Raw genomic sequence first — 26,228 nt, forward strand, 5'->3', positions numbered from 1 at the left:
TGAATACAAACAGACTCATTCACTGACATATTCACACACATTGCTCCCCAAATTTGAGATTTTCACACTGTTTGACACTTATGCAATGGGCCGATCACAGACCGATTGCATGGAAACACAGGCTTCCGTTCAGAATCACTAAAGCTCATATTATAGGAAACAAAGCAAGCATCACACATCACGTGACAGAGCATACAGGCATGCGGTCACCAAGAGCGTCACAACCAAGGGCACATCTAAGAGAGCAGGTGCAGCCACCGCACAGCGGCACGTAGATGCAAACTGTTGCAGTAACTTCTGTGCAGTTGGATTGTTGTACAGAACACCAAACTGACAGGAAGCGACCTCACTTCATAAACATCTACTCAGAGACGCACAGGCATTTGGGGACATGATGATCATCAGTTCCAGACAAACACCGACACACAGATCGACCATTCAGTCACACACTCACACTCGTTAGAATCAACATCACACACACACAAATACAAATCACAGTCGCTCCAACACACAGACACACAAACGCAATACAGTGTTAGAGTGGTAATGACAGAAAAGGCAAAGATGGTCACCATGAATAGTGTAGCCTTTACTAACCAATCAGTGTTTAGCATTTAATACTGCGTGAAATAAAACTTGCCATATTGAGACACATCAGTTCTTAAAGGACAAACACTAGTATTTTTTTATATACAATGCACTGAATACAGCTATTTTTAGGCACTATTAGGGCACTTTTCTTGGTGCATTATAAAATAACCCCCCCCCCCCCCCCAAAAAAAACAAAAAAAAACATGAAGTACTGTTTGCATGGAGAGCACAACACTGAAAAAGACACGGGCAGAAATTATTTGCAGCTGATGAACACTAAAAAATTAAACGGCAAAAAAAAAGCAAGAGGAAGATGAGAAAAAAAACCCCAGAGATGAATGAACATGGAGTGGATAAATGCTGTGTTGATATGTGAAAAGCACAGACGATGAAACAAGTGAATTGAACAATAGCAACTACTCTCTCTGCCTGCAAAGAAGTTAGTGCATTAAGCACAAAGAGAAACACAATAAGAGAGAAAGCGAGAGAATTTGGCCATTTTTTGACAGGGAGGTGGTACAATATCCTTAAGCTTTTCTCCCACAGTTGATCTAAAGTGTAGAGGGGTGAGATAATGAAGAGGGCATACCGCTTTCTGCTTCTGCAAACAACAAGAAAACATTATATATCAAACATAGACTGGGAAAAAAAAAGGAGGCGAGGTGTCAGTCATCTGTATCTGCACATTAAGATCAGGAAATAAAAAATAAATAAAAAATAAGAACCTGTCAATCTCCAAAGTAGAGGGCAAAACAGTCATTTTCACCATAAAAAAAATGTTTCTCATTGGTTAACTCGTCTGTCCTACAAAGGAAAAATGATGGTCTAAATCCCAAAGTGCGCTTCCAAGTAGGGATATGGCGGTATCAAATTTTCCTGTTGCGATTAATTGCTCCTGCTTTTATCACGGTATACGGTATTATCACGGTATTGGAATTTTGTTTCAAAAAGGGGTCAAAATACATTATAACATGTTAAATAACTTTTTATAACAAAAATAACTGAACATTTAAATACAATAAAGCAATACAGAAAAATATATAAAGTTAAAAGTCTTACACAAATTAATGTGCAAAAGAACTAGAAAGACCAATAGGTATCACTTTACATTAAGACCTCATTAGTTAACCTTAGTTAATGCATTAACATTCACAATGAGCAATAGCTACATTTGCTACGTACGTTATTGATCAAAAAATCTTAGTTCATGTTAGCTCATTAAATAACAGTTGCAACTTTTGATTTTAACAACGTGTTATTAAATATTGGAATACCATATTTTCCGGACTATAAGTCGCACTTTTTTTCATACTTTGGCTGGTCCTGCGACTTATAGTCAGGTGCGACTTATTTATCAAAATTAATTTGACACAAACCTAGAGAAATGAACTAAGAGGCTTGAACCAAGAGAAAACATTAACGTCTCCAGCCGCGAGAGGGCGCTCTAATGCTGCTCAGTGCTCCTGTAGTCTACACTGAAGACATAGAGCGCCCTCTCGCGGCTGGAGACGGTAATATTTTCTCTTGGTTCTTGGTTCTAAATGAATGCGACTTATAGTCCAGTGTGACTTATACATGTTTTTTTCCCTCATCATGACATATTTTAGGACTGATGCGACTTATACTCAGGTGCGACTTATAGTCCAAAAAATACGGTACCTAAGATTAATGAATGTTCAGAATAATTTTTATTGGCAGTTTATGTTAACTAATGAATTAACTAATGTTAACTAATAAAGCCCTAATGTAAAGTGTGAACCAACAATAACGAATCAAAACTTATGTTGTAGTCCAGGTTAAAATGAAAAATAAAAAATAAAATAAATAGCCTATTAAGTCCAAATATATTTGGCTGTGACACCATTGCAAATCCACAAATTTGAATGGCTATTTAAATATGTTTTAGAAAGTAGATCAGCTACTTTGTTTATGGGGTTTCTAGAGTAAAGGCTGCTTTTTTTCCACAGTTTAGCGCCATCTGCTGTCAGAGAGTGAATGTGCTATCATTCAGCACGTCTCTCATGTGTTCCCGGTGCTTCTGAAGCATACTTGTTTACATCAGAGCACACACCCGTCTTTCAAGCAGCATACAGGGGTGTTGTGCATTTGACCAGCTGATGGGAATAGTATTCTTAAAATACATTCCAAATTCGGAATAATTTGTAATAAATAATTATTCACTGTATTTAGAAGTGCCCAAGATAACAATATCGTGCATATTCATTACCATGATATATCACATTACCAAATTCCGGCACATGTCTACTTCCAAGTTTAAACCAGTCCAGGATACCATATTGTTACACTAAAGTATAATGTTGTGCCCTCAAAAAGTTCTGCCATTATGTGAGGTACGGCAAAGCTATTAACCAAAGTTTAACAGCCATCCATTACAAAGTAATCGAATTTTAGGAACTGTATAATACCTAGTGAAAGTAAAAAATTACTTTTGTTTTACAGTCATTGTGTGTTGCCACAAAGAATTCTGGACATCACTGGCACTTTAGGGTGATATTGAGGAAAAACAAGGTTCTGTGTTACACTTTCAGCAGGTGATTCATAAAGAGTGAAAAAAGGAAAACAACTAGTTCATAACTGTTCTGAATACAGATCTCTCTGAGAGACAATATTGTATTGCCAGATCAGATTATTGTAAAAAGGGGCAAGAAATTATAGGACTATGTCTTCTTGATGCTCCTATTCAGCATTAAATGTTTTTTTTTTTTTTGTGTATGTTTTTTTTTTCGTGTGTGTGTCTGTAATAACTTCATTGCTGAATAAAAAAGAACTTGAATTTGAACAATATGGCAAAAGCGGGTAGTGGTAGGCAGTATGGGCAAAATCTTATATCACAGCATGACTCATTTTTAACATAGTAACAACACATATGTTAAAAGTTATTTTGAGATAATCCAGAGAATTATATATTTCACAAAAGAAATACAATTCATCTAATTTGATCATTTTGAAAATACATATTCATACTTAGTCAATGCAACTAAGCAGAAATAAATGTGTGCATTATGTCTCACCTGAGTAAAAAACTAAAGATTCAAAACTATAAAATTTTTATTGTGAAATGGATAGTTAAGATTAAATTGACTGGATGAGCCACATTAACATACTGGTTTAATACTAAAATATGTCAAATATAATGTAGCCACTGTAAACTCTGCAACAAATATATCTAAAAACTTGTTTGGCATACATCCCCAACTCTAACTCTGTGACAAGTAGCCGTCCTAACCAGTATATCCATCTACTGTAAAATAAATTAATGCAGAATGTTTTATAAACATTTCTAGTGTCCCATAACATATATATTAAAAAAGGGAACAAATATAACCAGGTCTTCCGGCTGATATTATGATGTGTGTGTATTTTCAGGCCAACTTGTGTTCTAAACCACACTCATTAGTACACACTGTACACAAAATGTATTAGTAAGAGTTACAGTGTACAGAAACATTGAAACACAGGTTGTGGATGTGGGAAGGGGTGGTGGGATTTGGCAAAGTCGAAGTTACTGAGACAGAGTACTTCATGTTATTAGTTCAAATGGGTCACTTAACAGAATGCCACAAGAGTGCTATTGATAGAAGGCTCTTTACTTGGAGAGTAAACCCTTATCAATACAGCACAGTGAGTCTTGAGCAGATGTCATGGCTCTTTGGCTCCACGGTGACTATTACAGACAGTGATCGGCAATTGTGATGCTGTGAGAGTCCAGCTGAGGCAAACTTCCTCCAGTGACAGAACGTAACATGCTGCTGTCTCCATGAGATCGATTCCAATTTGAAACCAGATTAGATTACTTGCAGAGAGATTTAATGATAAAAAAAACTGCCAGCCTTTTCTTATAACATAATGTCTAGCAAATAAAAAAATGATTACTTTACTGAAGGGGGTCTATAGGACCAATGAGGGATACACCTGCTTTGCCCCTTTGGTCAGTGAATGGTGAATGGTGGAGTTGAAGATCAAATGGGAACAAACCTGCTTTCCCTCTGCTCGGACTTGTATTCAATAGCGATCAACAACAACTTGAGCTTCACATAGCACAGCCTGAAACAAAGAATAGACATTTAGTGTGCAGAAGTCATCATTTAGCTATTTTAACTGATAAGACCCATTAAATGGTCCTGTAAAAACTAATTAATCTATATCTAGTGCAATCAGAAGACACTATTTACCATGAAATCTCATTGGTTCAAAATCGTGCTTTAAACATTAAACATCAAATTGGTTTCAACTGGCTGTGATTGTGTAAAGCAGCAGTTTCACATTAAGTGTGGACATTATATTTACTACAGTGTGTTTGCATACAGAGTAACGGCATGCAGAAAAGCTCCCGTGCTTTAGAGCAGAAGCATACTTACTCACAAACTGTAGGAAATGAAAGCCCCACAAAGGCACTGGACAGGTACTCAGTGTACATTTCATTGGCCACTCCCTCCAGATAATACTTCTGCCATGTGTCCTCCTCAATCTGCACAAAAAAACAACAACAACAAAAAAAGATTCAGATATACACAGTCAGGGAGGACAACATATTTCATTTGATGGGAATTAATAGAGAACAATCAGAACATGTCCAAACATTTTTACAAAAAGATTTAAAAGGATATTTCACTCAAAAATGAAAATTATGTTATCGTTTGCTCAACTTCATGTTGAATCCCATACATTTGCTAATCTTTGCTCATCAACAAATTGAGATATTTTAATGAAACCTGAGTGATTTGTTTCTCTATTAAAATAAATCAATGACATCAAACCATAAATATATTATAAAAGAAGTCGATATGAATCAAGCACTTTAATCCAAGCCTTCTGAAAAGACACAATAGCTTTATATTATATAAAGAACTGTGTCTCTTCAGAAGACTTTGAGATTGAATAGATTAAATGTAGGCTTTTCAAAAACTCATACAACAGAGCGCATTAAATACGCTAAGTAGAAAATTTAACACACATAAAAAAAACAAATGTTTGTTTACTATATTTGATGTAGTCTATGTCCATGTGTTTATGTGAATAAAAGTAATAAAATAAATCTGTTTTTCATATTAAGTGTGTCTCTTTAGAAGGCTTGGATTAAATTGCTTGATTCATACGGATTCATTTAACAATTTTTAAAGTGTGAAAGTTTTGGTGTAATTGATTTTTCACTGAAATCAATACTACTAAAGTCTTAAGGTTTTGGAATAACATGAGAGTAAATAACTGACGACAGTTTTTTTTTTTTTTAACTATCCTTTTACAAACATGTCTTTCCAAAAATCTTCCAGTGAACAAAAAGCTCTAGAAAACTTGAGAAAATGAGATGTGAGGTAATGTATCTACTAAATGCATGGTATATAATTCTGTCCCTCAAAGCCTTGTTTCATGTGCATCAAATTACATATGGCATCTCCCTGAATAAATTGAATAGTCCCAAAGATGCAATAGGCACAGTCTCATGCCATGAGAATCATTCAAGCAAAACACGGCTTAAACATGCCTTACACTTTGAAGTTGCTCTCTCATTTTTTCAACCTCTGTCAGACTTGGAGAATAAAGGCCAGGCATATTCCGGTGTCTGAGCTCACAGCTGCTCTCTTCATCATCCTCTCATTACATGCGTCTCAGGATGTGGGGCGGGTGGGGCTGTGATAAGCAGTGGGGCCATTAGGCAAACACTCTGCCATTAGTCAGCCATCTCACCCAGCCGACGTCTGTCTGACAGACAGTTCAGAAAGAGGCTTTCAAAGCCAGGCCCGACTCCCTTTCCCACTGCCAGGCTAACAGCACTTGCATTCTGGGCAGGCATCTTTTAGGGCGGCACTAATGGGTAGAGTTTTGTCATTAAGTCCTAAAGAGATGGCAGCCATTTACTGCAGGCTCCCTAAATTACCCCGCACGTTCGTGTCCTGCTTGTCAGAGCTGATTTAAGTGCTGCGGGCGTGTTCTCTCACACCCACTGAACAATTATTTCCTCCAGTCCCTCTAGAGAGCCTGATCCAAAACCCCTCTGCTTACTGCTTTTTTGTTAAACCTGAAGAGATAAAATATTCATGCTGAACATTCTTGTGGTTTTATTTGTAGTGAATGGTCACACATCACAGATTTATAGTAGGGACAACAGATATATTGCAAAAGTGTTTGTGGCTGTGTCTCTGGGGTGTGGGTCTCATTAACACCTCTCGGTAACACCCTTCTGCTCTGCTTCCTGAAGCCCACTCAAATCAGTCATGTTGCTGTCTACTCGAACCTCGCTCCTGCCGCAGACAGACTGCCCTTAAACTCTCACACATTGTCTGTGTTGTCTTATTTGGGTATCACTGTGCCTTATGTGAAATTGCTAATGAAATCTGACTGAAGAGGTTTCAGATGAAAGCTTACAAAAACACCTGTGCTGTTTGAGCCTACACACAAGCACAAGAAATGTTTGCGAGAAGTTTTGAGAGGCTTTGTTTTGGTTGCCAATTAAAGTTAAAGGATACAACTCACGATTATTGAACATTAAACATGCTGATAATATTGATTTATGCATGCAATAGAAATTGCATATTTACATTACAGAAGCGTAAATATTACCTACTACTTGAACATTGCCAGACATTGTTAGAACAGTGTTTAAAGTCTTAACTGACACTTTTTATAAATGCATCCTTGTTGAATAAAGTATTGATTTATTTTTCTATTAATTTGATCAATGTTAGCTTAGTAACATGCTAATGTCAAACTCTAAGGGAAATCAATCATGCCTTGAAGCAGAATCACTATTTGTTGCTGCCTACATAGATGTGTTTCAAATCAGTGACTAACAAAGTTTTAGCAAGGTTAGAAGGCTGTTGCCAATATGGACAATAGGGGTGTTACGATACACATATTTTTGCACTGAAAATGTTTGGTAAGGGTCTTTTGGTTCAGTAGATATTTATACATAACAAATTCAGCACTGTTTTAATCACTTCATGAAAGAAATTACATGTAAAAATCCTAGTTTTATATATCTTTATTTTAACAAATCGATATTGATTCTAAAATCCCAAGATTGATCTTTTAGTCTATGCCGTTTCAGTTAATGCATGATTAAAACTTCACTAGACATTAGTGCACCTCCAGTCCAGTATTCACAATAAGTGATTACGTAGAAAAATTATTTTGTTACTTTGAATATGAAAAAAAAGTGATAAGACACCAAAATAATAGTTGTAAATGTGTCGTGTGGCATTTGCAATTTATGAAAGCCATTTTGGGAAATGATTATATAACAAACTGGTATTCACTAAACAACAGTTTAATAAACAACCATGTTTGAGACATAGAAAGTATTTGTGGTGCTACCATGGTATCTTTTATGAGTATGGACATTGGTCTGAGAGGTTTGATTTGTGTGTTTGTATGCTGCACTCTGGCATGGGTGGTCTGGGACGTCTCTCGTCTGCGTTTTTATGAGAAGAGTGATGTGCCCTGCAGATGTTTCCACACATGCCACATTTAAACAAAGTCATTCCTCATCTCTTTAGGACAAGAGAATGCCGCTCTCCATGTGGAAGGCTTGCACAGTTTAGAAAAAAAATCAAAGAGAGTAAAATATAACCCCTTGCGGATTTCAGAATAAGTTTTACGGTCTCTGCGAAATTCTTCAGTCTGATCGCACACTCATGCTCTCTCTTGATCTCTCCATTTTTCCAAAGGGCTCCATCCAAATCTGAACCACCTGATAACAACCCACCACCTCACTGCAGCCATTCAGGCCTCGGATCATTTTATTTAGTGTTTTCTTAAAAAGAGCGATCTGTATGACTCTGAGCAGTCTGGTTGAGTTGGATGATAAATAAAGATGGCTTTGGGGTGCAGTTCATTGACTATGAAACACACATGGTTCACATTTCCCCACTCTATCGGCACGCAGGAGGACCGTAAATTCAGCAAGAGGAAAAACCACTAATTTACATTCTCACTTCCACCATGCCATTGACTCATATAAATTACCTCATAATGGCAGCGGCAATGCTGTGTTGCCGTCCCGAGTAGGTCCCAAATGAGACCGCCAGGCTCAGAAGATGATTTACGCCATACCATAATGGCTCTGGTGATTGAGCTGAAGTGGGGATGGAGGCTGATTCTACTCTATGGGTTTTATCAAGGCCTAAGACGGGCTGACAGTACCTTGATGTATGACCTCATGGAGAAGAGGTTGGCCAGCATGGTGGACAGGCCCTGTGCCAGGCAGCTCTGGGCTATGAAGCCTGCCTTCAGCTCGGCCAGGCAGATCGCATCATCACCCTCCTTCCAGTTCCAGCTGGGAATGTTTAGCAGATGGGCCTGAGGACACACAGGACGAGACAAGGGGAAGTTAACAATGTCCCCTGCTGAGAAGTCTAACAACTGTAGTAATGAAACAATTACAAAATCAATACATTTCTTACAGTTTAGGGAGAAGTGGTTGATCTAAACTAATTTGTAGCAGAAAAACATGAACTTCAGATACATATATTATATTAAAGTCTAAAACACAAAACATTATCACAACAAACCATGTTACAACAGTCCACGGTCTCCCATTCCTTGTTAGATTATATAAATCTGTCAAACTGATAAAGCAAATCTCATAACAGCAGCACGTCACTATTTCATATCTCAATGATAACACAGCGGGTTCGTTGACAGTCCTCTAAAACAGTTGACATTTAACTGCTCTCGAGTGAAATGTCCCACGAACAAAAAACATCCATCAAGTCATTAACATCTATATCCTGTTCCAGCACTCCCTGATGAATACAAAGCTGTGTTCATGTTGCTGTAATAGGGGATAAACACTGGAGGGAAAAAATATGTAGACATACTGCATTTAATTCTTTTGAACTTTTAAACTCCCGTTGTCATGGACAGCAGAATCTGAAGACCTGTTCTCATATGGCAGATATCATATATATATATATTATTTTATTAAAATTATAGCCTCTTTATAAATTTTTTGTATTCTTTCTGTTTAGGTCTTGTTCATTTTCTTGTTGATTCGAACTGACATAGCAACAGAAAAAATACACGTCCTACCTTGTTGTGGTACTGCAACATTTGAGTGATTATTCTGATCTTTGGATGGTAGTTCTTTATAGATATTACTCTGTAAAAAAGGAGAGAAACTATTCATTTACAGGTCAGTTAAAGCAAACATAAAATGGCATTAGTGGAAAAGAAAAAGATAGAATATATATAGATTTTCAACTTGGTTTGTTTCTTTAGATTTATGAATTTAGTTTAATGGTGCATTCAGTAATGTATTGCTTATTAAAAAATATGCAAAGATAGACTTCAAAAGTTTGGGGTCATTCTAATATGCTGATTGGGTGTTCAAGAAAAATCTCTTAATATTTTCATTGTTGAAAACATTCCACTTTTTGTGGAAACTGTTGTGGAAACAATTTTTTTCATGATTCTTCGATGATTTCAAAATTGAAATAAAATACATTTCAAATACACTTTTAGTATTTAATGCATCCTTGCTAAACAAAAGTATTATTTCTTTCTTACTGACCTCAAACTTTTGAATGGTAGTATATGAACAGCACTTTTGAGAAATATTAAAATGATGTACAGTCACACTCCAGACATATTAATCTTTTAGAAAAATCTGTTTTATTCTGCATGGAGCATGTTGCTCCCGCATGTAAACAAAAATCTACTGAGTGCACCTTTAACCTTAATTAAGTCCTAGTATTCACAATCGTAACTCACTCTGGGTTAAAAACAAGCATCTGCTGAATGAATAAAAAAAGGAACAAATCTTTCATTTCAACAGAGGAGCCTGTGATATGTGGCGGAACAGTGTGATTTCCCTCTGAAATCCAGTCTGGATTTCTCTCCAGTCTCGTAAAAGAGAGGTGCAGAATTTATTTCCATATTAAGCCGCTCTATAACACATTAGTTCAAAAGAGCACCCTGAGACCTGCCTAAATTAATATTTCATTTTCCAAACAGGCCAGGCTGGGTGCAGTTCTGTGCATTACTCATGGCTAGAGAACATCTCCAGCATGAAAGGTGGAAGGGAAATATGTTTGCCCTCCTTTCAAATACACTTTTTCAGAGCAATATTAGCTGACTCCATCCCAAAGGAAATTCTTTCTGGCTCTTTTCATCTGTGTCCAGGTACGTGTGAATCTGACCTGAGATGCTGAGTATCCCATTCACACCTTCCTTTAACAGCACAGGAGGGTGAAAGACATCAGCTTGCAATCCTCCTTTTTTACAGGAGGATGTCCCTACGGAGTGTATGAAGCTGCCCACAAACATCAATATGAGATGTGATCAAATGTGTTGATAGCAAACGTAGCCCTTCACCGAACTGACCTCATGATATTAGAGGCATCTTCAGCATCAGGGTCTGCACAGTATTTGTTTGCAAGAATCAAGCAGGCATCCGCTGACTCAATCTGTATAAGATGTAAAAGAAAAGGTGACGCCGCCGTGATCAGAACAGCATTAAAACATCAAAAATATACAGTCTGCTGCATTATTAAATATAATGTCTTATTAAACTGTCAGCTCAAACTTACCTTAACTCTTGCTAGATCATGTGGGTTGAGGACCGAACCTTGATAGAATTCCACCTGAGTGAAGTGACGTTTAAACAAGGCTTCCAGCTCAAGATTAGGGGAAATACTAGAATTTGGCAAAAAGAGAAAGTGTGTTATAATGAAGACGAATGCTTTTTTGAGAATGCTATAAGTCTTTGAGAACAATGTGTCATTTGAGCACCACTAGCAGCTAACAAAAGAATGTCATTACAGTTTATTGGCTGATCTCTTTGTTATATAAAAACAGGCAGCTATATTTGATTTATTTGTTTTTCTTAGTAACAAGCAGTCATTATATTCTTTTACAGTGCGGAAAGGCTCCATCAAGTTTCTAAAATGTATTCCAAAGGGAATTGTACTTACTTATGAAGAAAAACGATTTCTACATTAACATCATCCCTGTCCTTGTGTAGGAAGTCTTTGAGGAAGTTGGAAACACTTTCGAGCGTGATATGACCACAGACCACAATGTGCCTGTAAGGGGGAAAATTCAGCTGAAAAGTGCAACATAAAATAAAACAAAACTCTGGCATATCCTAAAAAGGACCATAAAGTCTTGAAAATGTCTTGAAAACATTAAATGTTGTGGCTTTCAAATATTCACTGTCCGTTCTAGTCATAACAGTTTTACCTCATATTTATAAACGTGGTTTAAAACATTAAATGAAGTGCTTTGAACTTCTCAGGACAAACAACATAGAATCTTTCGTTTTAATGTTGGTTTGTCAAATGTTCTTAATAAGACGTGTCTCTGTAGCCAAACCACCTCTGTGCTAGGACGCATGTTGACATGAACATCAATACTAACTGACATGTATCGGAACCACTGTCAAAAGCAGTTAAATTGTTTTTGGATCTGTGGCTGCCATGAACTCTAACCGTGACTTCTCCGGACAGGCACCGAATGAAAAACTTGCAATAAATCAGATGGAACAAACAAACAGACTCAGGTCACGGTCTTCTGGGGCTCATTTATTCCATAGTAAGATCTAGTTTCATACTCTAGAGCTGTTCCTAAACCTAGTAGTGAGCTACCTTGACATCTACTGGCTATATACACCACACTCAAATAGTGCTTTTGTGCTGTATTGACAAAGGCTAAAGATAAAATAATTGAACTAATCAATAATCTCACAAACAAGGTTGCTGTTGTTTACACAACAGTACAGTAAACAATTTACTTAATATTGAGCAAATTACATTTGATATACAATAGTCAGTTGTATATTTTTGTATTGCCAATGACAATAAAATCTAAACAAGCAATAATGACATTTAATTCCTGAAAGACCTAGTCGTCTTAATCTAGTTGGTTGAGTAAGTGATTCAATGACTCACTTCTTAAAGACAGTCACTATTTTTGATTCCTGAATGAATCAGTGTTTTTGAACAAATCAGTCTTATTGTTATTCGGTGACTTGCATGTGTTTCTTTCTTTTTTTTTTTTTTTTATTAAATTAGTATTTTTTAACAGATCAGTAGACAAATAATTCAGTAGCCCACCAATGAAGAAACTCACCTGTTTAATCAGTTCAATCAATGATTCAATGACTCACTCATAAGAGACGTTTAATTTCTAAACGAATCTGACTATGAATTCATCTGTTAGTGACTCAAAGTCGAACAGATATTCCTTTGCTAAATAAATTAGTGTTTAAACAAATCAGTTGATTTATTATTTAATGACTCAAAGACAGTCACTTGTCTCCACCTACTGGCAAAACAATGTAATCTGCAGAAAGAGTCATGGAAAAATCCATCGATTGAAGGTTGCGTTTTTAAGCCTTTAAACTATATACCACACTACACACTAAGAGTTTTTCATGTCTGCAATTATCTGACTCGTAAAAAAGATTACAGCCCATCATTACTATCCTAACAACTTGATGGCCTCTTCTATTACTGTTGCAGAACAATAACAATGCTTTATTTGTCAAGCAGGGCTTCTTTGCAACAGGAGGTTAAAGAGTTGAGCCTTAACCATGGGGTTTTGCGGATCACTTCACTTCCCATACTGGATTACTCCAATACTGCTGTGGTCAAAGTCTCAAGAGCTTTATCCATGCATGGTCATCAATCTTAATCTGTCCAAACTAACTCTCTCATGTCTCAGCAGACATGATGTGCTCATGAGTTTACAAAGAACAGCGGCTGCTGACCTTAATTGTAACTGGGTGTATGTGCCTGTACACTCTCAGTTGCAGGAGAGGTGCTTATTTGTGCTCAGATCCTGGACAAACATTAGGCGGATCTCTGTTTGCCAGAGGGACGCGAGGAGGCTTTATGGTTGCAGTGTCTGGATGCTATCACACATAATGATCTTCACAGATCTGGCCTCTTGTATTTAATGAGTGGTAGTAATTGCATGCATGACTGTCCTGGGATGAGAAGACTCTTTTGAGTTGATGGCTTGGTGTAAAGCCAACAGCGTCTGGCATAGGGGCGGCTTGATGAGAGACACATTATTCAAGTTTTCCAGTTTAAGTAGGTTTAGTTAAATCAGAGTTTTGTATGACAACCCTCTCACTCTTTTTACTCTAGAACAGAGTCTCTGGCATGGACACAAACAGACTCTGTCTCGGCTTATGTCAGACATCTTGACTCCATGTTTGGATGAGCTATCAGTCGTGCGTGACTGAGCTACTGATTGTGTTTCACCACTGCGGGGAGTGTTTTTTTTTTTTTTTTTTTTTTTTCAAGTTTATGGTACCACCAGTGAAAGCAATACAGGATGCAAAATAGAACATTAGATAGATAGTATGAATAATTACAAGAAAAAAACTTTTACCAAGGATAAAATAATAATTGTAAAATATAAACATTTAAACAATAACATTCTTGTGAGGAGAAAACAACAACAACAACTTTAATCTACACACTAACAACACTATACTGCGAACAACACAGTGAAGAGAACACTTGGGCTACAAAACAATGTTATGCACGATAAGTTGAAATAAAATTAAAAATGTGCACAAACTTGGCAAGCAAATGCAGAAGGGTAGTTAACCAGCATGCACTGTGAATCATGCCAAATAAGAGTGAAAAAAAAAAGCACTTAAAGTATGGAAATCATTAAAAAAAAAAAAAAAAAAAAAAAAAAAAAAGCTCGAACATCAGCCTCAGCAGCGAAACCATTGATACTGCTCTAATCCTTAAACTGATCAATCATTTCAGAGTCAAACAAAAAGTCTCCGGTCTGTTTCTGCACTCATCACAGACTTTTATAATCAACAGTGTTTTAGGGAAAGCTGTGTCCAAATGATATCTGTGAGGAGAACGTCATCTGATGAAAGGAGTGCATGTCTGCCATTCTCTTCAGACCAAGAGAGAACAGAGCTTGAGATGGACCACATGTAGTCCACATGGGGCCAGGGCTCCATCATTATTACAATAAACAACTCAATGCAAAGGGACAATAATTAATTTAATTAGGTAACTATGTAGTCATTAACACCTCCTTAAACTACTGTAATTATTCAAAAACACTCCATTATGTTATATCTGACTGCATTTTCCCTACATATGCTGCAAGACTGGGTATGGCTCACAAATAACCAGGTATTTAACACTCTGGGTACCAAATGTAAAAGCTTAAGATGAGTCCTTTAGAAAAACATGTTGACTAACCAGTAATCTAAATAGATGGCTCATCTCATCTCGAGTGGAGCACTTTTAATCTTAATCTCTCTCGTGTGGCTTGTTTTAGAAAATCGACTTATACAAATGTATATATTATACAAATCATTTTTGGTGTAATTAAACCATAAAGTAAACATTATATAGACGGTTTCATCGGGCGCACGCGCCTGGACCTAAGTTAACTTCTGGTCTGTGTTGTGTATATCGGTCTGGCTGCGGTGCCATCTACAAACGCAGTTAAAGCCAAGGTGATGATTAGACTGAAGTTGGGCTCAGGTGGTTGTGCTGCGGGATGTGTTTCCCATACATTTATTTATTTTTGGAGACTCGCCACAATTTTAAAACTGATCGATTTTCAAAAAGGCTTCGTTAAATAAACATGAGTAACGTAACATTAGGTAACGTACTGCACGTTTAATAATAATAATTCCTTACATTTATGTTTAAATATCAAAACGAGGCACAATTGTTTTTATATCGCTGTATTTCTGAAGTAGGACTTGCATGTTATATGCGTGATAAAGCAGCGTGTGAGCGTACCAGCTCTGCTTTGTTTACAGCTGTTACTGGGGAAACCTCTATTTCTCGCGCTTTATGTCTTTGCTTAAAAACATCTCCTGCTGGCAAAGAATGAATTTGCATTTTCATTAAGTCCGCCTGATCCACGCAGCAAACATATTTTGTTTGTTATCAAAAAATATCTACTCTAGAGGGACTTGACTGTTGTTATTGATTCTATTTGGAGTCTACCGGAAGTTAAGTTAGGTCCACAAAAGCGCTCACGCGCATTAACGTTTGTTTAAGTTGATGCCGTTGAAACAGTCTATAAACAAATAATTATGTAATATCTTTTAACATATATATTTTTTTAACTTAAGTGAATAGTTCACCCAAAAATGTAAATAAAGTCAATGTCACAGTTTCCAAACCTGTATTAGTACTGTATATACTATTATATATTATATACTATTATATAATTTATTAATATTTTAAATTAGTTTTTTTAATAATAATCTTATGTACCTGTCATTTTTATTATTATTATTATTATTTATATTGAGCTGGTAATTTATTTTTACTTCAGTTTTAGCTTCATTTTACATACATTAAACATAGTTGCCAATGCAACATTTTTCATTGCTTTTCATCATTTTGAATAATTTAGTTTTTTTTGTCTGTAAAGTTTATTTATAGTTTATTTTAGCTTTATTTCAATTAACTACTTTTTAAAATGTATTTAAAAATAACAATTAAAACAAGTAAAATCTAAACAACACTGTACAGAATTTCCATTGTACAGAAAAAAAAAAAAAAAAAAAAAAACATTTTCTGCATAATTTCTATTGTGTTCCACAGAGGAAAGAAAGGTTTGGATTGGAATGAGACTGAAATGATAATAGAATTTTAATTTTTGTTATTAAATGCATTTTCAGAATGTGTACATTTTATAAGACAAACATTACTTTATAAAAATTGAATTTGTCTCTAATGCAAATTATTATTTTTATTATTATTTTTGGATCACAGGAGGTTATACATGAATGCAAGCTTCTGTTATATTTTAGCATTATAACTAGCAGGACAATGCAGTAAGCTGTCCAACATCTCAGACAACACATCAGACAGTCTGCAATGCATGGACTTCTCCACACACAACGAAGCTGAAGTCAGAGAACCAGATGACTGAACCTCTATTGATCTCCCTCATTTTATTGCATTGTGAGAGGCATATCAGTAATGGCATTTCTATATGCCATTCCGTCCTCTTTTCAACTCTTACTCCATGCATGCACATGCCAACACAGGCCTGGGCTGTGGAGGCAAGTGGTGCCAACTTCACGTTCTTGGTGTGGCTTAGATGCTGGAGAGAAGCTCAGAGGCAGCGCATGAGCTCAGAGTTCACTCTGGGTTTATGTCAGTTTCAGCAGTGCTCTAATGGAAACCACAGAGACCCCGGCCTGATCCAACAGAACGCTTTTCTATATTACAGTCATAGATCCAGATCTGCGTTCCTGTTCTGATCGTTAAACGCTACACTGAACACATGCTGGCATCAACAGCCCTCACAAACCTGGCTGCTGCATGGTTTTAAGATCAGAGATTACACGTTAAACTACTGAGACTATACCTGTCAGGCTCAATACAAAATAAATAAGTAAAAGATACTATAAAGTTATTTTTATTTTATTTTTTAGTTGACAAATTAGAATCATTTGATAAAGATGATTTTTAAGAAGCACTTCAGTACACTGAGTGCACACTTTTAAAAAAAGTGGTGCACATGTGCTATGTTAAAGTTACTCTTAAAGTTACACACTACTAGTCAAAACATTGTGGTCAGTAAAGGTTATATATATATATGTGTGTGTGTGTGTGTGTGACATCTGTTATTCTCACCAAGGCTGCATTTATTTGATCAAACATGGTATAAAAATACCTTGAAATACTATTATAACTTAAAATTACCCTTTTATATTTCAATACCTTTTATATTTGAATACATTTAATTCATTTTCTAATGTAATTTATTTCTGTAATGCAAATAAAAAATTTCTGTATCATTACTCGAGTCTTCAGAGACACATGATTCTTCAGAGATCATTCTAATATGCTGATTTGCTGTTCAAGAAACATTTCTTATTATAAATATATTTAATATATAACAAAATTATATTTTTGTGGAAACTGTAGTGTTTTTTTTTCAGGATCCTTTAATGAATAGAAAGTCCAAAAGATCTGGAACCTTGTTAACAAAGTAACGAAGGAATGAAAGTGACCGTTAATTCAATGTTCATGCAAAACAAGACAAATATAGTTAGAGACTTTAAAAATGATCAATTAATTCTTTATTTTAAAGTCAAGCTAAACTCTACACAGAATATTACTATAATCTGCATTTCTATAACATTTATGCAGCCTCCAATGTTTATTCATAAACCTACTCATGGACTTCATATATATATATATATATATATATATATATATATTTATAAAGAATTTTGTGAGTTTATGCAGAATTAAACTCTACACTTATGTATTTTGCACCAGCCTGAGCTTGTCGGAAATGTGCTGACAGTGGAAATAAATATCCTGACACGTTTTGGAGGTGTTGTGATGTGTCCGTTCATGAGCACACAGTCCTATGCATACTTAAACAATAAAGCGAAGCCTGGTGCCTGTCTTTCTGCTCGGCCAGAGAGCTGGAGCCTACTGTAATTGCAACCAGATGCATGCATAGCCAGAAAGAAAGAAAGTGAGAGGCTTTTGACAAGGCCTTCTCTCAACACCAGACTGCGAATCCAAACGTGGGGCTGAGGCCAAACATAACATTTCATCAATCTTGTTTCACTGACAGCGAAACGGCATCAAACAAAGGGGCTCTTAATGGCTTTCTCCCGGCTTAGTATTTGCCCTCAAATTCAGATGATGAAAGCCGGACGTGACCGTGGGCCTGTTTCACGCTGTGAAATGGGTTGGGAAAGAGCGCACATGAGAGAGACTAAGAGAGGGGGCTCTAGAACTTGAACATGAGCATTCGGGAGAATCGCTGTGCTGATGACAGGGCCGTGTTTGAGCCAGAAACGAGTGGGTGGAGGGGGTTCAAATTATCCACATTCACATTCAGGGGTCATCTTAGAAATGGAAAATAAAAAAACGGGACATGGTAAAATACCAAGCGGGGCAAAAAAGCAAGCCAGTTGCAATGGAGCCACTCCAGTGCGAGAGCAGAGGCATCCAGGCATTCAGGGTGTGCGCTGACTGAAGATCAGGGCCAGAGTCATGTCACACAGAGATGAGGTGAAGGGCCAGCAGTGACGCACAGCCAGAGAGGCTTTTCTCACTGCAGCATGCAACAACAAAACAATCCATTCACAGAGAGCATGATGAGCACAACTCAAAGAACAGAAAACTGAAACAAACACAAGACAATGATGACACTAAGTGAACAGCGTTCTTTTTTTTTTCATCTGATCGTTACATACAGTATAAGCTAGTGATCATCTATCATTCATTTTGCTAATTTCTATTTCAAATGCCAAACAAACACTGATTCTATGGCAGCACATAACAGATGGAAAAGCAACAGTAGTCACTGTAATGAAATTAAAATGCAGCAGATGTGTTATGGAAAAGAAGCCACGGACACAAAGCAAAGGGCACTGACATGTGGCTTCGATGGCCAAGGTCTCCAGTCACAGTGTGACATTCTTTTGTCCTATCATTTTTTTCTGCACTAACCCCCTCTCTATCAGAGATGGGGGCATGTGAGTCACACAACCACACCTGGATCTGGATTTTGACTTACTTTCTGCCTCGTGTTGAGTTATAACTCCCTCCGTATTTCTTCCGATTAAGGATGAGAGCAGCAATTTCTGGCACGTAGCGAGCAAACATGGCCTACATGCATGGAACAGAAAAAGAAAAGTGCATGCAAAGAGGGGTTCTGCTGTGACCAAAGCCACAGAGGCACCTGGAATACTTACTTTCTGCCATTTACCGCACTATAGGAACCACCATATTTCTTGCGGTTTCCTATTAACTCTATGATTTCAGGGACGTAGCTGGCAAACATGGCCTAAGGAGAAGATAGGAGACAGAAGCAGAGGCTAAAAAAAGACAGCAGAGAGACCCGTCCGTGTCTGGACTTTTTTCCCTCAACCTCTGAGGTGCAGAAATGTACGTGTTTGGTACAAAAACCAAATGATATAGCTTGGTAAACTGTTTATTTTAGTTTGTATTATAATTAAAATAAAAAATCTAAAAAAATGTCCATTGTGCTTCTAAAAAATAAAAATCAAATTGAGGGGAAAATGAAATAATGTACAAAAGGCCAACTTTGGAGACACTCCATTGGTTTGGAGACACAAAAAAAAGTTAGTCATGCTGTCCATCTTTATTTTCTCTGACAGCACAAAAAACTGTCTTCAGATAAGGAAGAGAAAAAAAAACCTACATGCCATGTTTTGTCCAACAAACACTAATGCAGGCAAGTGGATTTGAATAGTCCAGTCTGATCGCCCACAGCTGCAAAGAACATTAAGACTCATTAGTGTGCTTCAAATGAGCTGGATGCACTTTGCAAGATTGCAGCCTTGACGAAGTTCTGTTTTATCTCCATGCTGTGTGTTACTAGGGATCTTAATCCCACAGTTGTCAGCCTGACCTCCTGAAGAGATTTGTGAGAGGTTCTTCACCTCTCTCTAGGGCCCTGATGAATTATGACATCTGCCTGATCAGATCTGACGCTTTACAACATTTCCATACTGAAGTCATTAATTGAACACATGATATAAATCAGAGCAGTGATTATTTCCAGCCCACCTCAAAAACAAAAAGAAATAGCAGATTGCTATGGAAACGTCTGGACAGCTGTAACCTTCTGTGTCCAGTGATAGAACTGAAGCGCATCTGTCCTGCATTATGTCTTTATAAGCTTCACATGAGGCCTTCTGAATGCCTGTGGATGATCTATACCTTGATCTCGAGTCTGTTAGCCACCTAAACACTAATCAATATATATTGATTATTGAATCTGAACATTTCTTTTTAACTGTCTCTATGAAAGAGTTTCAAAATGACATCATAATTCAAAAATTATACACTGTAAAATGTGAATGTGAGTTACCTTAAGGAGCCATTTCTTCCTAATCTAAACCATTACTTGCAATAATGTAACCAAATTTATTTAGGTTCAATTTTGGTATTTTACTTGCAATCAATCTACCTGGCCACAATAGCAATTGAGTTGAATTAATTATAATTTTACCAAAAACTTCCTGCAAAAAATACACATCGTGTTTTATGTTATTTCTTTATTTTGTTTCTCTAGTATCCTCATCTTAAGTTACTCTGGTGTAAATGCACTTATAAGAGTGTTTTTGGCTGCTGTTGCTATGGTGACGCTCAAGCAGGACTATGGGCCATCCGCCTGCCACTGTGTTTGTTGGAATTCGGGGGGAAACAGAAGGATGGGATTCCTGAAACCGCAAAACTGTTTTAAGAAAATAGCAACATATTATAGTCAAAATGCATTTCTTTAAATACTAATTAAATTGCAATAAACATAATACGAGATGTAATATAGCATCAAAAATTATAGCACAAAAATTTACAAAATGCATGTACATTAGGGCTGTGTGATTAATCGAAATCAAAATCGCGATTTGAGACGTTGCGATTTGCTAATCGCAAAAGCCTGCGATGTGGACGCGATATTACTCTGTTCCAGAGCATATGAATGACCGTCAGTCTTGAGTGACAGTCTTACCAACCAATAGAGTGAGGGCACCTCCGTTCTCCCCAATCATATCTGCTGTAGCCAAACGCCCACCATATATATATAAAAAAAAAAACGGAAAGCAGGAGAGAGACAGAGTGGGATTATGGCGTCTACAGGGTCACATCAATAGTTAGGCAAAATATAACCTAAAGAAAAAACGTTATGTAACTTAAGCTTTGAAAAGACAAAAAAAAAAAAAATAATAAATTACAAGAGCTGCGTCACAATGCATATCAAGAGCATCTCTTATTGCATGTTCGCCATTCCCAATTCAGAAGACCGCACACACCTCCTGTGTCTCTGAATGCTTCTCATACTCGCTCCTCTTTTCCTCACGCGGAGCAAATCCCGCATCACGGACGAGCCGTTCACACGTCCCGCACTCACGCAGCCTGTTTCGTAACGCTCGGTTATATTCTCATGGGACCCTGCACCGCAAATCTCCATGAGCGCATCTGGCAGTATGGATGAGACTTGACGCACGCGCACAACCTGCGTCGACTTGCGCCTGGTTCCTCGTTTAAAACTAATGTAAATTCAGTCTAGCCGCTTGCTAATTTCACTTTAATGAAATGAAACATTCAGCACATTTTCCACTTGTTCTTAAAATCCCAAATACAGTGTAACATGTAATACTCTAATAATTGACTAAAGAAATACAGTTCTTTATTTACATAAAAAATAAATATTTCCAGTGAAATTCAGTAACTAAGTTAATTCTATAAAATGTGTTATACCGTTATAATCAAATTATATATATATATATATATATATATATATATATATATATATATATATATATATTGTATTGGATAGAACAACAGTAATTCCTATTTGAATAATGCCAAAAACAAAAAGGAATTTTGTAATGGTTTCATGGAAACTGTAAGAATGTATTTTTATTTTTATTATTTTTATTTTTTTCAGCAGTGTAATGATACTCATACTGTGTTGCACATTATTGACAATGTTAAGCTGAAGCTTGACTTTGCAAATGTAAAAATCGCAAATCAAATCGCAATCGCCAATATCTGTCAAAAAAAATGGCAATTAGATATTTTTCCCATATCGCACAGTCCTAATGTACATTTCATCTTAACTTGGGCTGTAATGGTGAAACAAGGTGATGGATCTTAACAGCAGGGGATTAAACATTACAAAGACAATGGACATATGGTAAAAATGGTGTAATAATTTAGGCTATCATGAAGACTGTGGCATGGTAAAAACTGTTAGAATTTCAAGACGACAGTTATGAGGATGTCAGATCACAGGAGTTTTGCATGATTTTTAAATGGTAGTTGTTTGCATTGGGGAATGGGAGGGGTGCAGGAGTGCCAACAAGAGGAAAAGTGATTTTACCAGACCACCGAGAATGAAGAAGACCATGAAAAGGCGTCCAAGAGTGGTTCTTGCATAGACGTCTCCATATCCCACCGTGGACATAGTGACCATTAATAAGTACACACATTCCCAATATGAGAGCGGCTGAGAGTTTTGGAAGTTCTCCCATGGATCCCCTGAGTTTTCCACCTGCCGGAGGAACGAAGGGCAAAGATTGAATTACTGAAAGATCTAAACACGATCCTCTACAGCCATCTACTGTCCATACAGAAAATCACAAGGATGAACTGTGAAAGGAACCAAACGGAGGATTTAGTGGCAATCAGAGTCTCCTGCCATCTAGTGGCACAGATGTCCTCTGGCGCATCCCCCAAAAAACAAAACAAAAACATGAAAAAAAGAACCACAAAACACCGGATCTTTAGATGAACTACAACACAAACCACATATACCACAAAGGAACAGATGTGACACTCGCTAGGAGCTTTTTCCTCCCACGAATCTGCTTGAGCACTCCTCTCGGTGTCATTTCTCCAGGGGCATGGGGAGAGAGGGGGGCGTGTGTGTGTTTTTTCACTCACCAGATGAATGAATCCTGCAGCAGTGAGCCATGTGCTTATGAAGATGGAACACAGGTTCACCAGCTTGATGGAATTACTGTGAGAGACGAGAGTTACATCACACCTCTCAAAGTGAAACGCATCACACTGACGTACAGATCAGTCAGTCATCTATTGAGCCCAACACACACACGAGCGATGCCTTGCCTTGCCGCTGCTCGCTGGGAGTGAACACACAGGTTATCAGCAAACAAATCAGAAGATAGTGGGATCTCGAGGACGACCAACGCATATTGGAGCTGTTAAGTCTATAGGAGCGTTTACATTGGCGGTTTCTACTTGACACTGTATCTGTACCACGTTGGTGTGAATTCTGCACACAGATGAACTAAACTAAACTCAACTAAAATCACCACTCTCACAAAAATACAAATCACTTTCGATCACTGCAAATCACCGTCAATGTGAATGCCGCTTCTTCAGCAGCCAATGACAGAAAATACAGTTTTGGAAAAGTAACGTCCTGTTGACAGTTGTGTCAGTTCGGTGTGATATATCTTAGCAATATCCCCCAACTGAAAAACAAGATGGCAGCTAAAATAAATGAAATGTCCAGCAGTTTTACAACCAACGAGTAGGGTGCTGACGGCTTTTTCTCCAATTCCTTCCACATTCATTGACATATTTATGAAATACCACTGAGGTGTCAAGAGGCGCTCATCTTTCGTTGTGTGACAGCCTGGTGGAGGAGGAATCAATCAGAGGCATGTCTGCTTCACACTCCTGCATTCATCAGGCTGGAGCGCGGCCCTGTTCTCTTATCTACAGCACAATACATGCACAGGGAAAACATTCTGCTCTGCTATATGCCCTGAAGACTTCTGGGGCAAAGCCACAGAGGTGTGTGGTAAGCGTTGGAAGGGACACCAGAGACTCCTGAGGAGCTGTAGAGACTGTGTGTGTTGATGCCAGCAGAGTGGAACTTTTGAAACTGAGAGTGACAGAGGTGCGTGATGTGTTGTCGGCCTTACCTTGTTTTTAAGATATTCAAAAACTGTAAAATTTCTGAGAATTGTATCAATCTCAAGGCTCTTAGAAACCTCAGACCTGCAAGAGAAAAGAGAAAAGCAGTCGAGGATCAATAAATGGGTTCAAAATGGAACATTAGATTAGAATCTATATTCTATTTTGAACACTTCATAATTGGAGTTACCTACCCCCTTTCAAATAAGCAATTTTTTTCTGTTCTTTTTTATTTATTTTTTTGTCAAAAAGCATTAGTTTTAGACCACAGCCATTAAGTATTGATTTGCTACTTGCTAAGTGTAGTAGGTGGTGAAAGGAGAATCATCAGTATTTCATTTTTAAAGATCTCCTATATTTTATGTGTGTAACTGCTGAAAGGTTTTTTGTTTGTTAGTTTGTTCGTTTCAGCCAAATTTTAGGAGGGTTACCTCAGTGCTATGAATAATTAATAATAGTAATATTTTATGGGTCTTCAAAAACAGACAATATTACAAGTTTTGGTCGTTATAAACTTCAATCAGTTTATTTGGGCTTAGAGCAGAAAAAAAAGAACCATGGAACAATCACACTTCTGTGTGTGAGAGAGCGAGAGAGATGTAGGTGCTGAAATGAGTGCATCAGAAAGCAGATTGTTGAACAATATCCCCAGCTTTCAGCAGACTTCTTACATAAACTGCATTATCCCTGCCTTCAGCCTCACAAACATCATCTATTCAGAAACACAGGATCTTAGCTTTTGCTCCAATTCATACAAAAATAAATCAGATTCACCAGTTTCACTTTGCAGAAATATTTTTATGGCAAGTTTGATGTCATCTTCAGCAACAGGAAACAAAAACACTACAATAACCCCCCAAAAAGCTCTTACTCAAAGTAAATAAATGAAAATCTGAAAATCTAAATGAAAGTCTCTGCAAATACAGTATTAAAGTACAAGTTCCCAAGGAAGGATGTCTTACCCCAGTTAGACAGCACATGGAGGCAGCTCAGGCTGTCACTCTCTTTGCTGTCTCCTATCTGGCCTGGGCCCAACTTCACACGGTAACCATTCTGAAACAGGTCAGCACAAGACTTTTTGCGCCGTCGGCTCTCTTGAACCGTTTCTGTGACCAGAGTGCCCCGTGGGCCCCGAAACACTAGCAACTTGCTGGAGATCATGATTCCGTGATCCTACTCCTTTATAAGTTCCGAAACGCAGAATGTGACGCTTCCTCAGAACTTGAAAGATGTGTAACCTCAGATTTACTGAATCAAAAAAAATCTAATTTGCTCAGAGAGAAAGAAATAAAGTTTCCATAGGCATGAACGTCAGAATGCATCCAGAGCCTTCAAGCCTAGACAGTGACACCTGCCACTGGCTGAAAACCCTGATTGAAGCCTCAATCTCTGACGTATTTGGTCTGATCTTTTCAGTATTAAACTCCCACGCATGCATCTTTCCTCTGACCCTTTCTCTGTTAGTGAGTTGACTGATGAGATTTTGTATACACTGACCCTTCTAGGGATTTCAAAGGAGAAAATAAAAAAAAAACTATCCTGAATTAATCACAGGGCTTGTATAATAATGTTTTCTCATGCTGTTGATGCCATGAAGTGAGACTGTTATGGTAGATAAGGTACATTTCATAGCAATACATTCCCTCCAGGATTTTTTTGATTTTCGCGATCAAAATTACGTATATATTTATATATATTAGGGGAGGAACAATACATGTATTCGTACTGAACCATCATGGTAATGATATCTCCGTATGAGGCCTTAGAACTAATACAGGCAATTTACCCCCAATCCAGAAGGTGGTACCTGCAGCAATAAATGTTATAAATGTTTCCACTGTATTTAAAATTTGTAATTATTGATTTACAGTACAGTACTCGCGATTTAGGAAAAGGGTGTGATTAATTTGATTAAATATTGCAGCAATGCAATGTTGTTTAATAACTGGGCGCCAGCAGAAGGTCTGCGAATGTGATGAGCTGCGCAGAATGCACATTTCAAAACAAAGCCCACTGCTGACTCTAAATGTGTGTCTCACAGACTGGCAAAGGGTTTTACTTTAAAGGTGGTGCTGCATGTAGGATTGACACAGAGTGATTGAACTAGGTATTGCAGTCCAAATTCAAAATATTGGAGAGGGTTTGTTTCACCCAGTCCCTCCTCTTGACTTGACGCATACGCAGGTTGCCAGATTGCCGACACCAACAGGAACGAGCATA

General features: G+C 37.4%; 1 protein-coding gene across 11 annotated transcripts in view; it reads right to left on the bottom strand.

The window, feature by feature from the left end:
- LOC128026419 (calcium-activated potassium channel subunit alpha-1) overlaps positions 1-26,228 on the bottom strand; it is a 256,870-nt gene that overhangs the window by 45,016 nt on the left and 185,626 nt on the right. For 10 of the 11 annotated variants that reach the window (XM_052613540.1, XM_052613536.1, XM_052613538.1 and 7 more), the window contains exons 6-16: positions 24,017-24,092; positions 23,007-23,082; positions 22,444-22,614; positions 19,286-19,377; positions 11,523-11,633; positions 11,139-11,244; positions 10,933-11,015; positions 9,640-9,709; positions 8,752-8,907; positions 4,971-5,080; positions 4,588-4,656 (exon numbers count right to left, since the gene is read on the bottom strand). In XM_052613540.1, coding sequence (XP_052469500.1) covers positions 4,588-4,656; positions 4,971-5,080; positions 8,752-8,907; positions 9,640-9,709; positions 10,933-11,015; positions 11,139-11,244; positions 11,523-11,633; positions 19,286-19,377; positions 22,444-22,614; positions 23,007-23,082; positions 24,017-24,092 — 1,120 coding nt within the window. Of the gene's footprint in view, positions 1-4,587; positions 4,657-4,970; positions 5,081-8,751; positions 8,908-9,639; positions 9,710-10,932; positions 11,016-11,138; positions 11,245-11,522; positions 11,634-19,107; positions 19,200-19,285; positions 19,378-22,443; positions 22,615-23,006; positions 23,083-24,016; positions 24,093-26,228 lie in introns of all 11 variants that reach the window. The other variant, XM_052613533.1, reaches the window with a different exon arrangement.

The sequence above is a fragment of the Carassius gibelio genome, chromosome A13, assembly GCF_023724105.1.
Source record: "Carassius gibelio isolate Cgi1373 ecotype wild population from Czech Republic chromosome A13, carGib1.2-hapl.c, whole genome shotgun sequence".
NCBI lineage: Eukaryota > Metazoa > Chordata > Actinopteri > Cypriniformes > Cyprinidae > Carassius > Carassius gibelio.